Source organism: Heterodontus francisci, chromosome 7, assembly GCF_036365525.1.
Source record: "Heterodontus francisci isolate sHetFra1 chromosome 7, sHetFra1.hap1, whole genome shotgun sequence".
Classification (NCBI taxonomy): Eukaryota; Metazoa; Chordata; class Chondrichthyes; order Heterodontiformes; family Heterodontidae; genus Heterodontus; species Heterodontus francisci.
The window spans coordinates 16,758,942-16,776,449 of NC_090377.1; the positions used below are offsets into that span (position 1 = coordinate 16,758,942).

The window sequence follows — 17,508 nt, forward strand, 5'->3', positions numbered from 1 at the left end:
ACCCCTTGTATAAAAATCCTCTCTGGTTTATGATTTATTTTACACCCCAAACAACCTGATCCTTATGCTGCTCACATCACAGGACCTGAACAAATATTTCACCTACATGCTTCCTGTGCACTTTTGACAACGCCAGTGATTAACAAGAGTATAACATAAAAGAACGGAACAACAGGCTTGGAACTGCAATTTCTGCACTGGATTCCCTGAATGGAAGCAGAGAGGGTGCACCTCTCCAGGACACTGTTTGGCCTCTTCAGTAGGGACAATGGGCCTATGACAAAGCAGAGACCAGGGGATTTTGTCCTGAACCACACATCCTCGACAGCAGTGGTGAGAAGGAAGTAGCATAATTTGCAATCCGCTGACTAAATGGTTAGGTTCAGGGTAATTAATTGCAGCTTCCACAATGTCCAAAAAGTTTCTTCCAGTTATTTTATTTACATTTTTACATATTTTGAAAACTTTAACTATGATTTGTCTGACAGAACACAATACACAAAACATAATTCGCCAACTTCAGTGAAATGTACACAACCTTGTGCAACAGTTTAAAAACACTCAACTGTCATTTTGCAAATATTACAACTAAGATAGTGTAATTAAACCCATTCTACAGTATTCTAAGTAGCAAACGTCAGAATATTTAATGCAACTTTATTTTCAAGACAAGGCTTTAAAAACTGCTAAAATTGTAATTTAGTAATCAATTACAAAATAGAACATCCATATAGGAGGAACAGAAAGACAAAGTGTACTTCTGATCAATGTTTGCAAATTCTTTGTAACATTTGATTAGGAAAGGTTAGAATTTTATACTTAAAAAAGTTTACACTTTACAATTCAGATGATTCCCCAAATGCACAGCCCGTTAGTGTGGAAGGGATCGACAACTCTGGTACACTTTCCATACAGCACAAAATATAGCTGCAGTTATCACTAGATTTCTCCAGCTCATTCTAATTACCTGTGTTGGATTTAATGGCAAAGCATGGGTGTCCAAAATTTGGGCTCACTCTCTAATCTTGATGGTTGCCGGGGGCGGCGTAGAAAGGGGTGGATGAAAGAGAGGGCTTTCATGGAGTTGCAGAGAGGGCACTTGACATCTGATAAGATGGTATGCAAAAGAACGAGTGCTTTTCTTAGAAGAAAATGTAAAAACAAAGTAGCCGCTTCCCTTTCATTCAAACTCGTCAATCCACTGTAGTGTTCAACAAATGAGGAAAGATATAGTTTCAGTCTTCAGTAATGCATATCGTTAAAGGTTCACATTCCTCCGATTAATCTCCCTGTTTTGCAGCTGTTAACCAACATACAGGTATCTAATCCATTTTAGATTTGTCATTTTGCACTCAAAGTAGCAGCACTACTTGACATTATTTCTTATGGTTTCACCACTAATTTGCAATACGCATTCTAAACCGTGATCAGAACATCTCCTAATTCTGCAAAAACAAAGCTGCCGGTCTCACAAACCTCCGTCCAGCATTGATGCGCAGTTCCAGACTGGTGTTTTGTTGGACTAACTTCGATGGAAAGAACTGCATTCGCTAGGACATTCCCTGAGCTTCAACAGAAACTTTAGAAGGCATTCAAGTTAAGTTTGCTTCTACCAAACTGGCACAGATGGGAGTTTTTTTTAATAAAATGGAGAGGAGGCAGGTGTAAGGGACCACAATTATCAGGACTATGCTACAAGAGGTCATCTACTGCAAAGCCTGGCAGTTTAGAAAAATATCTGCAGAATCCTGGACTCAGTATCAGTACTCTGTTAGTAGGGATGTGAAATAAGCAACTCACGGATGTTTATGGATCAGTTTGCTAAATGTTTCACAATGAATCCTGACTACTGTAAGCACTCCATCCTTTTCCAAGTGAACGCAAAATCTCTATACAGGGTAACATGCGTGAACAAGAGTAGGCTGTCAGTCTGTGTATTAATGTGTCCCTTGGTATCCGTGCACCTGGATGCCCTTGCGTTTAGGCAATTCTTTCCATCACAATCGTTTAAGGACATCAATAGCTTGTGATTACTTGTCAGTGACAACTACACCAGACTGTGCCAGAAAAAAAAACTAATGAAAAGCATATTTGACTGAGGAAATAAAGATCCACATTAGGTTTGGCGAGATGTACCAGTGAGGACTGGTTAGACACTGAAATCTCTTGGGAGATAATTATCAGTGTAAGCAGCATACAATATCCTAACCCATTTCCAAGAGAAACTGTTAATTTGTATTCAGTCCATTACTAACATCTGCTATGGGCAGTTTCAATGCAATGCAATCTGCAGTAACCACCTGTCTGTACTGCCCATCTAATGGGCAGGCCAAGACAATATAATTGTTCAGACTTGGACCAGTTTTGGCAAGCTCCTGCGCGGTGCCTCTCATACTGCAGCAGAAAGAATGCACTTGATATCACCAATACGTATTCCACCACCAACCTTCCTCACTCAATCTCATCAAATTACAATCCTTCACTATTAGCCCGTTCAGCTTGAACAGTGGGATTTGCTACGATGAGATCGAGAGAATGATTATTCAGCTATGGACGCCATCTGGTTTTTCCGAGCCTGGATTCTGTACACACCTTTCAGATGCCTGTGTCGATTGCATACTCAGTACCAAACAGGAACACCTTTAGAATAACTCTTCTGCTCAGATCACACACAAGTTAGCTTATTTTGTTGCACACGCATCTCCAATTTTACAATATTAATTAGCAATTCCAATTTGAACATAGTGAGTATGAATTTAACAAAAAACACTCCCTTTAATAAAAATGTGCAATTCCAAGCAAGTGTGCATTCCTATTCCACAATCCATTTCAAAATCCATCTGTTCCCTCTGTCTATAGATCAGACAGAGACCAAGACATCGAGGTATAGTCTATCATAGGATTCCTTGAATAGCAGAATAAGGAGAAGGCTGAAGAGACATGATGCAGTCAGGCACCAATTCAACCAGTAAACATCTGAAAAGCAAACAGAGAACAATGTTAGTGCCATTAAAGAACACCAGCCAGCTCTTTGATAAGCATACATGCCTATACACTGAGCTAAATGTGCCCGGGGCTCCTGCTCTGTAGTCACTTAGATAGTGACCATTTCCAGAAAAGATGGTGAAAGCAGGATGAGTTCCACAGATGAATTTATTTTATTTTATTTATTTTTTATTTAGAGATACAGCACTGAAACAGGCCCACTGAGTCTGTGCCGACCAACAACCACCCGTTTATACTAACCCTGCAGTAATCCCATATTCCCTACCACCTACCTACACTAGGGGCAATTTACAATGGCCAATTTACCTATCAACCTGCAACTCTTTGGCTGTGGGAGGAAACCGGAGCACCCGACGAAAACCCACGCAGTCACAGGGAGAACTTGCAAACTCCGCACAGGCAGTACCCAGAATCGAACCCGGGTCCCTGGAGCTGTGAGGCTGCGGTGCTAACCACTGCGCCGCCCAAGTTAGCTGTATAGTCTAGGGTATAGATGACGAAAGGTCACCAGCCTGAAACGTTAACTCTGTTTCTCTCCCCACAGATGCTGCCTGACCTGCTGCAGGACTTGGAGTTCTTACCAAAAACAATGGCTGAAGCAGAATCCATTAATGCTTTTTAAAATAGAAATCGATTAATATTTGAACAAGAAAGAAAAGCTAGAGGGTGGGGAAAAGCAACTAAATGATAGTTCTTTCAGACAGCTAGCAGAGGAACGATGGACCAAGCAGCCTCTGGTGCTTTGGAATTTTAATGATTCTATAACATGCATAGTTAATTTTGGGTCTTGTAACATCATCCCAGAACAAAATGATAAAATAGCTGCCAACAGTTTAGAATAAGTTAGTGTTACAACCAAGAAACCATCCAAATCCAACTCAGTCATGAACATTAAGGGCATAAAAGCTCAATATTCTTGGGAGAATATCCAGTCAAAGATGTTTTCTCCCTTTCGTTTTTAAATGTTGCTCATTTTTCTTTTTATTTCACATACCTTCCTAACTACAGCACAGACCATCATAACTTCTGAACTGTTTGATTACTACTCTTGTGGAAGTTTACCTGTCTGTCAATTTGCTCAGGAGTAGGGATTTGCAGGAGTGAGTATTCAACTGAGATTGTGAAGGTACATAAGAAAAGCAACCATGAGTACCAAAATATACCAAGCTACTGAGATCTTTAGACCAGACGTTTATATACTGAGAATGCATGAAGGTTCAGAACTGCAGCTTATAACAACTGCATGAATCAGGATCAAATCAAAAAATTGAGGCCTCACCTCAATTCAAAATGTCACCTAGAATCCTCTGATGACTGTCTGCTCTCTGATTAAAACCCTAATGAAGCTTCCCTGAAACACTTGCTTTGCAGTTATCGTAGTTTCAGCTCAAGTCATGAGAAATGCATTTATTCAGAGAATCAGACATGAGAGGAACTGCCCAATTTACAAAGATTATGATTTGCAAAATGACTTTGATTTAAACTAACTGTTTTCTGCAAAGGTTGTGTTGAACCTGAGAGAAATGGAAGCTCTCTTTTTTAAAACTATACAGACCCCCAACTCTAAAAATCTCCAAGTCAGTCTCTATCAAGCACACGTATGCTTCAGTGGTCTAGCCTGGAGACACATGGACACAGCTATGGATATGGGGACCACTCGCTTCCACTTACACTATTCCAGCCAAGGCAAGGTCAGAGCACCCTGATCAAGATACATTGGTGCCGTTTAGAAAAACTATACAAACTGTGTAACTAGTCATATGTTACTACTGCAGCATGCAAGCAGATGTGCACATTTAGGTTTTAAAATTTTATGCCCACAAAGGTTGCTGGAAGTGCAGGTTGGTAACAGGGCAGCAGAGCAGCTGGGACCTTGGTGAACAATGGGACAAATGATAAATCCTAACCAATGAGGTTGAAGGATTGAGAAATAAACAGTGGAAGAGGAGGAGGGTGATTTAGAGTGGGTGAATTCAACATCAAATCAGGTGCAGAAAAAGAAATAAAGAGGGAGAAAGAAAGATTGGATTAAGAATGAAAGAGACAGAAAGGAAAAGAATGCAAACATTTAAAATTAGCGCATTAACATGTTAATGTATTAGTCAGGCACTGTTTTTTCCCAGCAAAACCTGGCCCATATGCACGTATTAAAAAAATGCTTGCCATTCCTTCCATTTAGGCACCTTCAATAATGTAGTCCATTAACACATCATTTCTAGCTTTTGAAATGTGGAGTTGTGTTTACTTTAATGCTTTATCGCTGCCGTACATTCAGTGAAGGAATCTCAATTTATTCAGTCTTGGACATGACCTGAGTGAGCATCACTCGTGCATGCTAAATACTTTCTTTATGCCTAAATGATCAGGCAGAAAAGTTTCAATGCTGCCTTGGGGAATCCATAATTCATGAGTCTGCAGTCGAAAATTTCAATCTGCAGTTTGGAGGGGGAGGAAGAAAAAAGGTCACGACACAGGTAGACAACCTGCCAATTAGTCTTGTGGTTTTAACTCTTTCATACTACATAGTCAAACAAATTGAATTATCTATAGCTGCCTTCAATGCATTATAAAAACAGATTTTCATAAGCAGCTTAGGGTGAATCAAAAATTAATGGGAGTTTTAGAATTTATAGGATCTCATGCATGCATGCATTGGAGCATTGCCCAATGCAGATTTACTGGAATTGGAACAGAGACCATGCTTCGCACACAGGAATAGGAGATATATTGGAAAAACATGAGCTTAGATAGCCTGCATGTCAGAATGTGCCAGAACGATATACAGGCGGCAGTGAGAGATTAACAGGTGCACAGCCTCATGTCATTTGGCAGGTTATTGCATCAATAAATTAATCTTCACAACAGTAAATCTGGGTCAAAGATATTCAAATGCATGCCAACATCATTTATGAGCCACTATTTCAGGAAGATACACGTCAATCAGAACAACCTATACTTACAACACATTCGCAAGGTTAAAGGGAGTTTATCCCACCAGCATCTGTACCCTTACATGGTGAGGAGAATTAATGAGGTTCAGTGGTGAGCCAACTGACTTGGTCCTTGTATGCAAATGCCACCAGGTGACCACAGGCAAGTAGTAAAAATACATGAAAATGTAGTCACTGCTCCTTGTAATGCACTATTCCAAGACAGTGGATGCAGAAGCACAAGAACAGCATTTTTCTGTTGAAAGGTGGTTACTATGCACCAAGGATAGAGAATCACTAAACCACTAACAACATTCTTGGCAAGTTAGCTCCTCTGAAATGCTGATCAATCAATACAAGCTCAATTTAGAATAAGCGGCTTACACACGCAAGTTTAGGCTGTTTTCTTTCTCTACAGCATTCTGATGCATTGTCAACGAGATGGTCAAAGGCAGGTTGTTTTTTAATCACTGGGGCAGTGTATTAGTACCACTTAACACCATTAAAAAAAAAACTACTACCTGTGACTGACTACCTAAAGTTATTAACCAATTGGCCAGCAGTGGTCAGGAGGGAACATTGATTAGTTTCTTACAAGCTCAGGTGTTGATAACTTGAAATAAAACCAAAAAAATGCTGGAAATACTCAGGTCTGGCAGCATCTATGGAGAGAGAAACAGAGTTAACACCCAGCTCTGCCACCTAAAGGTGTTTCTCTCTCCACATGTGCTGCCTGACGTGCTGAAGTGTTCCATCATTTTTTGTTTCTATTTCAAATTTTCAGCATCTGCAGTATTTTGCTTTTGTGTCGATCAACTGATGACATTTAAACAGTCTTTACAGTGAAGAGGGGCAGCAATGTATTATCTGAAGGTAGTATAGATAAGTTTTCTGAAAGGTCAGTCTAGGTGTTAGAACGCGAAGAGAAAACCCACCTATTTAAAACACCCATGCCTTCCTTATTTTACTTTTTTTTTTATACATAGAAATGACACATTGTTAGGTAGCCCAATGAATTTACTTCAGATTTTTTGATGCGGCACCTGCAAGTCTCTTCAGATACATTATCAGTAACATCCCCTCTAATTTTTTTTGTTGTGCACGGGACCTTCAAATTTTTTGCATGGCCATGCACACGCGATAACTTAAAGGGCCGACCTGCGCGGGAATGCAAGTTATCAGCCAAGACCAAACAGCAAAAGACGTGTACAAAAAGCACTGTATGTCTTGAAATTTCTCTCCCTTCTTTCTTCGTCTACCTAGGCTTTGCACTGCTACCAATGACAAGGATAGATAACTTGCCCCTTAGTTTTGGTTAATGCTATTGAGGAAGCAGCTAGTAATAACCATCCCCAAAGGAAAGATGTCTGGCCTCTCGCCAGCAAAGCGGCGTTGAGAAATGGCTAACCTCCATCACTATCCTGGGCAGTGCCTTGAAGCTGGAATTGTGATGGTTTAACTCCCGTCAATGCGACATGTTTGTCAATCTTCTTCCAGGATAAACTAAGCAGCAGCATACAAGATGTAAAACATATTAGAACATAAGAAATAGGAGCAGTAGGCCGTAAGGTCCCTTGAACCCGTTCAGGCATTACTGGAGAGTGGCCACCTACTTCCAGAACAGGTGATGCACAATCAATTGCAGAGGAAAACTTCCTCTATTCTGAACCAACAACTAACCTCAAAACTGCATCTTCCACAGAACATGTGTCGGCTTCTAACTGCTGCATGATTTACCAGTAAAGTTTTCGTAGTAAACTCCTGGTACAGAAAAATTCTCAGATCTGGAGGTATGAGGCTATTAAGGATTCAGTCAGTACATTTGTAACAAATTTCCTCTTGTCATGACCTCCAAGTCAATATACTGGAGACTGAAAATCACTAGAGGGTTAGCAGTCATAACTTGGCAAATAAATGACAGGAAGTAAAGAAAACTTTATGAAATTGTAGAAGCTTCCCACTTTGAAAAAAACAGAACCATAGAAAAATTACGGCACAGAAGGAGGCCATTCAGCCCATCGTCTCCGTGCTGGCCAAAAAAACTAGCCATCCAATCTAATCCCACCTCCCAGCACCTGGTCCAGCTACAGCACTTCAGGTGCATGTCCAGGCACCTTTTAAAAGAATTGAGGGTTTATGCCTCCACCACCGTTCCTGGCAGTGAATTCCAGACACCCACCACCCTCTGGGTGAAAAGGTTTTTCCTCATGTCCCCACTAATCCTTCTACCAATTACCTTAAATCTATGCTCCCTGGTAATTGACCTCTCCGCTAGGGGGAACAGGTCCTTCCTGTCTACTCTATGTAGGTCCCTCATTAGTTTGTACACCTCAATCAAGTCACCCCTCCGCCTCCTCAGTTCCAGGGAAAACAAACCCCAGGCTATCCAATCTTTCCTCATAGATGCAACTTTCAAGCCCTGGCAACATTCTTGTAAAACTCCTCTGTACTCTCTCCAGAGCAATTATGTCCTTCCTGTAATGTGGTGACCAGAACTGTACGCAATACTCCAGCTGTGGCCTAACCAGCGTTTTATACAGTTCCAGCCTTATATCCCTGCTTTTGTATTTTATATCTCGGCTAATAAAGGAAAGCATTCCATATGCCTTCTTCACTATCTAACTGTCCTGTCACCTTCAGGGACCTGTGGACTACAAGGTCTCTCACTTCTTCTACCCCTCTCAATATCCTCCTGTTTATTGTGTATTCCCTCACTTTGCTTGTCCTCCCCAATACTGGAGTTGCAGCACAGTAACACAGCATTACTGGAAGCAAGATCAGGTTCATTCCAGGACAAGTGCATTTATATATACCCACATATCCTGCAGTCTCCCCATACTGTGCAGCAGCCCCAGATGCCAAGGCCAGCAACTTGCCCGTCAGCTGCTGTGAGGTGGTGTGCTGACCATACATCCTTCCTTCAGAACAGACTTTAAATCGAAGCCATGTCTGTATTCAGGGAGATGTGAAAGATCCCATGACAGTACTCAAAGAGAAGCAGAGTGCTCTCTAAGTATCCTGGCCAACATTCCCTTCTCACCAAACACCACCAAAAAACAAGCTGAGTGGTTAGATATCTCATCTTTTATTTGTGCGAGCTTGCTGTATCTGCCACATAACACATCAAAAGTACTTCGCTGGCTGTGACGATCTCTGGGGTACCCACTTTGCTGGTGATAATACCCCAAGCATCTACTCAACGCCCATCACCATTGACAGATTAAAATTCATCAGATTTACACTGTGCAGCAGATAGAGGAGGCCCTTCAGCCTATTTAACTTCATCCTACCAGAATACCAACCCTGAAAGTCTTCCAGTATTCCAACCTTGTTTTGAAAAATTGATCCATAGTTCTGGTGTAAATTACACCCTGCCAACCCATTCCAACTGCTGATCCCCACTCTAACCACTATCCTAAACATCCCTGGATTTGCACTTCCTTGCATTGCTGCTGTTTTTGAAAAGTATTGAGTCATATTTTGTATTCTGTACTGAGTTAACTATCAACTCTGCCACTAGGGTCCTCTCAGATGTCTTTTTTCAAAGTTGAAGTGCCCACATAGTCATTCCTCATAGCCCATCTCAATTCAGCTCCATTGCTCTCCTCTGTACTGCCTTTGGGGATGGACAGCCCCCTTACATTGCAGTAACAGATATTCAAGTGTGTTCTGACCAAAGCACTGTACATCTTCAACACAATTTTCAACTGAACTATTGCGGCAGCATATCCCAGCTTCCTGTTTGCTTTATTCCCATCACATATGGAAATAGAAAGTGACACTTCAATTAACACTCCCAGGTCTCAATCTCCTCTCTGGCAAGTTGTGTCCTTCTCCTCCTGAAGTCACCAGCATCACAGATGCCAGACTTCAGCCAATTCGATTCACTCCACGTGATATCAAGAAACGACTGAAAGCACTGGATACTGCAAAGGCTATAGGTCCTGACAATATTCCGGCAATAGTACTGAAGACCTGGGCTCCAGAACTTCCGCACCCCTAGCCAAGCTGTTCCAGTACAGCTACAACACTGGCATCTACCAGGCAATGTGGAAAATTGCCCAGGTATGTCATGTACACAAAAAGCATGACAAGTCCAATCCGGCCAACTACCACCCCATCAGCCTACTCCCAATCATCAGTAAAGTGATGGAAGGTGTCATCAACAGTGCCATCAAGCGGCACTTGCTTAGCAATAACCTGCTCAGTGACACTCAGTTTGGGTTCCGCCAGGGCCACTCAGCTCCTGACCTCATTACAACTTGGTTCAAACATGGACAAAAGGGCTGAATTCAAGAGGTGAGGTGAGAGTGACTGCCCTTGACATCAAGGCAGCATTTGACCGTGTATGGCATCAAGGAGCCCTAGCAAAACTGAGGTCAATGGGAATCAGGGGGAAAACCCTCCGCTGGCTGGAGTCATACCTAGCACGAAGGAAGATGGTTGTGGTTGTTGGAGGTCAATCACCTGAGCTCCAGGACATCACAGCAGGAGTTCCTCAGGGTAGTGTCCCAGGCCCAACCATCTTCAGCTGCTTCATCAATGGCCTTCCTTCAATCATAAGGTCAGAAGTGGGGATGTTCGCTGATGATTGCACAATGTTCAGCACCATTCGTGACTCCTCAGATACTGAAGCAGTCCGTGTAGAAATGTAGCAAGACCTGTATAATATCCAGGCTTGGGCTGATAGGTGGCAAATAAGATTCGCAGCACACAAGTGCCAGGCAATGACCATCTCCAACAAGAGAAAAATCTATCTGTCTCCCTTTGACATTCAATGGCATTACCATCGCTGAATCCCCCACTATCAACATCCTAGGGGCTACCATTGACCAGAAACTGAACTGGAGTAGCCATATAAATACCGTGGCTACGAAAGCAGGTCAGAGGCTAGGAATCCTGAGGCGAGTAACTCACCTCCTGACTCCCCAAAGCCTGTCCACCATCGACAAGGCACAAGTCAGGAGTGTGATGGAATACTCTCCACTTGCCTGGATGGGTGCAGCTCCAACACTCAAAAAGCTCGACACCATCCAGGACAAAGCAGCCCACCATCTGCAAACATTTACTCCCTCCACCACTGACGCACAGTGGCAGCAGTGTCTACCATCTACAAAATGCACTGTAGCAACGCACCAAGGCTCCTTAGACAGCACCTTCCAAACCCACGACCTGTACCAACTAGAAGGATAAGGGCAGCAAATGCATGGGAACACCACCACCTGCAAGTTCCCCTCCAAGTCACACACCATCCTGACTTGGAACTACATCACCGTTCCTTCACTATCGCTGGGTCAAAATCCTGGAACTCCCTTCCTAACAGCACTGTGGGTGTACCTACCCCACATGGACTGCAGCGGTTCAAGGCGGCAGCTCACCACCACCTTCTCCAGGGCAATTGGGGATGGGCAATAAATGCTGGCCTGGCGAGTGATGCCCACATCCCATGAATGAATTAAAAAAAAAGGAATAAAAAGTTAGAATCAATAATGATGACCATGAAACTACCAGATTATTGTGAAAACCCCTTCTGGTTCACGAATATACTTCAGGGAAGGAAATCTGCCATCCATAGCCAGTGTGGCCTATATGTGACTTCAAACCCATAGAAATGTGCTTGACCCTTAAGTGCCCTCTGAAATGGCCTAGAAAGTCATTCAGCTCACCACCACCTCAAGGGCAATTAAGAATGGATAATAAAAGTTGGCCTACATTATGAATGAATAATAAAACATTGTTGACATTAGTAAATGTCAATTTCCCCTTAAAAATAAATACACATGACAGTACAATCCTGGTTTCCTCATGATCTCTATAGGTTCAGTGTCTATTAGGCTGGAGGCATTTGTATTTACATTAAACATACAAGGCTGATCTCACTGCCACCCACTCAAACTCATGCTTTTCTTAAGACCCCAAATTGTGAAATGCTTCAACTTCTTCAGTATTCTCCACTATTTGCAAATGTTAGAATTCAAGTTTACCACATCTGCCTTTACTTCATAGTTTATCTACAAATGTAACCTTTACAGAGTTCTGATTTATGACCCTTCTTCATTATATCTAAAAAGTCAATTCTACCTAGAAAAACAGCTGCTTAAAATGTGATGAGAGGAGATTCATGTACAACTATCTTTCAACTATTCCACATTCAGACTTGGTTGAAATACTCTTTAATAATCGAAATATGACTTGATTGCTGTAACTGCTATAATTAGCACTTTGGACTTGGAAATCTGAATAACTGAGCTAATCATACACAAAGCATACGACACTGTAATGCTCCAATCATTCCACTCCTTCAGTCCTGAAGGTGTTAACTCTTGCTGTGGTACTGCTCCATTGGAGTCAGCTCATGCAAGTACCCTTTCTTTTTGTAAAAGCCTCAACTAAGCATCCCAACTGCTGTCGCTAAGCCCAGGCGGCCTAGCCTTAATTTCGCTTACATTTCTTATTTGCTGGTTTGAGTTTTGAGCGGTTGGATGCTTGGAAAGGGCTGTTCTTAGTGCAGTTAGCGGAAAAATCCTAACTCAGAACACCAGGATCTGTTCACGAGGAACTTGAGATATATGCACATTAAGAATGTTATTAAATTAGTGTGCAGCCCCTGAGATTCCAGAGAACGTGTATGTGGTCAACAAAGACAAAAGCTTGTAGAACCCAAGCCTAGACAATGAATTTGGGTAGGCTATTTTAATAAAATTTCTGGAAAAAAATTAAAAAGCATTCTTGTAAATCTCTTCAAAAAACTATAAAAAAATCAATTCAGCCACACTTACAACTTGCAGTTCCTTTAATGTCTTGAGGGCATTTACGTGAAAGGCAGTACATAAAAGCAGATCTTTTTTCAGTGCCTTGAAAGAATCTCTCTCTCATCTTTACAACAGGGGAACAGTAGCATGGTAGTTATGTTACTAGACTAGTGTTCCAGAAGTCTGGGCTTATGATCCAGACTCAAGAGCACAAATTCCACTTACGACAGCTGGAGAATTCAAATGCAATTCAACTAAATTAAACAAATCAAATAAAAAGCTAGCATCAGTAACGATGGGAATGAAACTACCGAATTGGCATAAAAACCCATCTGGCTCACTAATGTCCTTTAGGGAAGGAAATCTGCAGTCCTTACCTGGTCTGGCTCCAGACCCACAATATTTTTGACTCTTACCTGCCCTCTGAAATGGCTTACTGCCACCTTCTTAAGGGCAAATTAGAAAAGCGCGATAAGTGACAGCCACATCCTGTGAATGAATAATTAAAAAAAGAAACCCTTTACAACTGTGGCACTGTTGCACTGCAGTTAATGGTGCAAATGTAACCTGACTCCAAAGTGAGTGTGAACTTCTGCAGGATGGAGTCTTGCTCCAACTTCTGCTGGAGTCAGTTCCAGACCTTAATATCCAGTTAACATTAGTGCCACACCAAATCACAGCAACGCTAAACTTTCAAAGGAACATAGAAAATAGGAGCAGGAGTAAGCCTTTCGGCCCCTCAAGCTTTGCTCCACCATTCAACTAGATCACAGCTGGTCTTCGTCAATGCCATTTTCCCACACTATCTCCATATCCTTTGATGCATTTAATATCTAGAAATCTATCGATCGCTGATTTGAACATACTCAATGACAGCCTCCACCGTCCTCTAGGGTAGAGAAGTCCAAAGATTCACCACCCTGAGTGTAGAAATTCCTCCTCATCTCAGTCCTCAATGGCTTACCCCTTATTCTGAGACTGTGTCCCCGGTTCTAGACACCACCCCACCCCCAGCCAAGGGGAGCATCTACCCTGTCGAGTGCTGTAAGAATTCTGTATGTTTGTTGATCTACATCCCAGAGTGTGGTAACAGGTGGCTGTAGAGATAGTGGATGCATTGTTGATCATCTTCCAAAATTCTATAGATTCTGGAAGGGCTCCTGCAGATTGAAAGATAGCAAATGTAACCCCACTATTTAAGAAAGGATGGAGAGTGTAAATTGGGAACTACAGACCTGTTAGCCTGACATCAGTAGTAGGGAAAATGCTAGAATCTATTATAAAGGATGCGAATGGAAATTTATATTAAAAATAAAGTAGCTTTTCTTCTAAGCAGCTATTTTTGAAGCAGTGAGCTGCTCACCATGTCAGCAGTGTCCCTTTAAAATTGTCACTCACCTTGCATTATCCAATTAAATTGGATTTTTCAAATTTTTTTCAAAAATGCTTAATATCTTCCTAACAAAGTATTTTTATTCATCGAGTCAGTCAAATGAATAAAGCATTTCTTAAATAATGCAACTGCTAAGGCTCGTCTGGAAATGTCACTTTCACTCCAGTATGAATGCTGGGATTTGTGAAGACAGTCAGCTAATGATCCATGATAATGCAGACTAACCATAATGGTCCCTCGTTGTGTTTTGGGACAGGTGGACGGCAGGAAAACTAAATGCTTTGCACTAGAAAGGAAAAGCTCGTTTCTGTGTCAAATGAAAATTAGGTAACCAAAGTGCCCTCTCAGTGCATTCAGCACGGGGCCCTAAAGCTACAGTTAAAAATGGGATAAAATCAAATCAAAAGGGATAACACATCCTATCAAGTGCAGAAATAAGAAAATTTCACAAGAATAAAAGCATATATAGAAGTCTTACTGAAATCTAAAGCCTTTCACACCCTGCTCACGCCCTTTGCACCAAACTCCTCGTATTCAACCAAAAATAAAAAATGTTGGAAAACACTCAACGGATCAAGTGGTATCTGTGCAGCCAGAAAGAGTTAACTTTTCAGGGCAATGACCTTTCATTAAAAATGCACAAACAAATATTTTATTTACTTCCTATATAAGCACTGGTTATAGTCTTGAGGAAGCTAAGCAACAAGCATGTGTAAATACAGATGGATGTAATCAGCATAGATGTTGGACTCCAGTGACTGCTCCAAGTATAGAAAGAATTGGAGGAATGAAATAGGATATTAATGGGCAATTAAATTTCTAACTGCCTTGCACACCAACAACTTTAGTTCAGCAAATAATGACCAACTCTGCTTTCAAGCAGCAAAGTCCTCATCTGTGAAGAACTCCGAGACAGTCCTGTGAAGTGTACTAATCATTACCCTTTCACCTGGGCTTTGGTTTAATGCAGAACAAAGTTGACTAACAGCTCTCATCTACTTGTAACAACCGAGGACGTACAGCCTTCAGTTCAAAGTCCCTTTTGAGCACTGAAAGCTCAGCCATCTCTCAAACTGCAATCAAAAGCTTGCAGTATTGATTCCACTGCTTTTAAGTTTCACAGACTTCTGTGGAACCAGACAAAATGGGGCAGGGTGGACGACTAGGAACATAGGAGCTGGAGAAGGCCATTCAGCCCTTCGAGCCTGCTCCGCACTCTAGATCATGGCTGATCGTCTACCACAATGCAGCTCATTTGATTACATTTCTGAATGGCATTCACAAACTTAATCACAAACTCAACCTCAACTCCATGATCATTGCATTATGCAGCTACCAGGATGCGAGAAGGTGAACTAGATGGAACTTGGCCTTTTCTTGTCTAGCAATTCCTGTTGCTATATAATCAACAGAGGTACAGTAGACATTTCAGTTGGAATTAGAGAGCTGCACAATCAACGTATGAAACCTGATTAGGATTTGTAGATGAGACTGGAAGTGAAGAAATGTCAACCTTGGCTTCACGGCAACACTCTTGACTCCCAAGTCTAAAGGTCGTAGATTCAAGTGCCATTCCCAGATTCTGGAGTGCCTAGTCTGGACAGTCAGTCCAGTGCAGGAGAGTGCAAGGTACTGTCAGAGGTGCCATCTTTGGGTGAGATGTTGAACCAAGGTACCCTGTGCCCTCTTAGGTGAACGAAAAAGGTCCCATGGCACTATTTGAAGAAAACAGGAAAGCTCTCCCACTGGTCAATATTTATCACCATAAACGGATTATCTAGGCATTTTTTTTTTATCATTGTTGTTTGCGGTCTGTGTGCAAGTTGGCTGTTGCATTCCTACATTACAACTTTTCTCCGTCAACTTTTCTGCAATGTTTTCATGTGCTGCAACTGTTAACTTCAGAGTATGGAATTCTAAGCTCCACAGCATATGCACAGACTGTGAGATCTTTGGCATATGTACCCAGGTTTCCAGATAAATGTCACACACCTTCAAGTTATGCTCATGACATGTCCTCTGACCCATTTCTGTCCTTTTCCTAGTCATCAGCTAGCAGGAGAATATGGTGTAGGGAAGCTCTTCACCCGACATGCAGTAACATGATATCCAGCCCATTGAGCCTGACCTATACAACCATGCAACCATGACCTTAATATAACTGGCTTTTGCTACATAACTTTTTGAGATTGTACATACCTTTCAAGGAATCTTTTTAGTTGTTTCATATGCCAAAGTTAAAAAAGCTCAGGTTTGACAGCTATATAAAAGTGTAGAGAATACAACTGTGCAACAACACAATTGGCTGCACATTGTGCTGACTGCTGATGCAGGCTGTGGTCACATGGCTGTCAGGCAATCTACTTTCAACTGGACGGAGGTTTATGGAAACAGTTTACAGTATTGCTAAATATTTGAAATTTATGTACACAAATTGAGATTTCAGTCAAAAATCCACTACCTTCATGTTAAGAAAATGGGTCCATATTTAAGAATTCTTAAATGTATACTACAATTTGACAAGAAAATCAAAAATATGAAAGCATGCCACTTGCAACGATGCTTCATACAAAATCCTACGATACAAATGCTTACTTGCCATGCAAGACTAAATTCCTTGCATCCACAATACTCTCAATAGTGGTAAATAGTAGTGACAAAAAAAAAATCATAATACATTTACTCACATCTCACAGCACATTTTGAGGTCTACGGTACATGTGAAAACAAACTATCCACAAAAAGAAAAGTTTTTAAATTACCTGTGTGATAGAATGCCAGGAACATCAATAATAATCCTGTGAAGACATTGCTCAAGAAGGTTACAAATCCACAGGTTATCCCCTCTGGCACTGGGTACACAGTCTCCACAAGCAGTTCAAAGAAGAAGGGAATACTGCTGGTTATGAATACCCCAACTAAAATGCATGATGTATATAATGTTGCTGCAATGACAAATAAAATCAGTTTTAAAAAAAAGATCAACTCCACTTACACTAGAATGACATGAACATGTTATCACAAAGGCAGATGTGTAGGTTAGTTAGCAAGTAGTGGGACGTCATTATAATAATCATTTCTCTTCCCCCCCCCCCCCCATTATCTCCCCATGAAGAACTATGCTGCAAATCAAGGAGGCTGGAAGGAGAAAAGAGAGAGAGCATGCAAGCAACAGAAGGCGAGGAGCGTGACAGAAAAGGAGAGGGGGGGGCGGGGGAAAGACAGAGAGAGAGAGAGGAAAAACAGAAGAGAAAATGAGGGAGCTTTAATACTAACTTTAACCACAGTACTTGTGTGGTTTCTTTTCCCTCTCCCTTCCCCCATCCCTTATTCTGTTCGTTCAAAAATGCCTTTCGTCTATAATATCTTCCAATCCTGAGGATGGGTCTGCGGATGTCTAACTTGGACTTACTGACTTTTCCTCCCC

General features: G+C 41.6%; 1 protein-coding gene across 1 annotated transcript in view; it reads right to left on the minus strand.

The window, feature by feature from the left end:
• Window positions 1–421: 421 nt before the first annotated feature.
• slc49a4 (solute carrier family 49 member 4) overlaps window positions 422–17,508 on the minus strand; it is a 74,456-nt gene continuing 57,369 nt past the window's right edge. Inside the window, exons 8-9 of the mRNA XM_068034846.1 lie at window positions 16,844–17,026; window positions 422–2,976 (exon numbers count right to left, since the gene is read on the minus strand). Coding sequence (XP_067890947.1) covers window positions 2,861–2,976; window positions 16,844–17,026 — 299 coding nt within the window. The 3' untranslated portion in view covers window positions 422–2,860. The remainder of the gene's footprint in view (window positions 2,977–16,843; window positions 17,027–17,508) is intronic.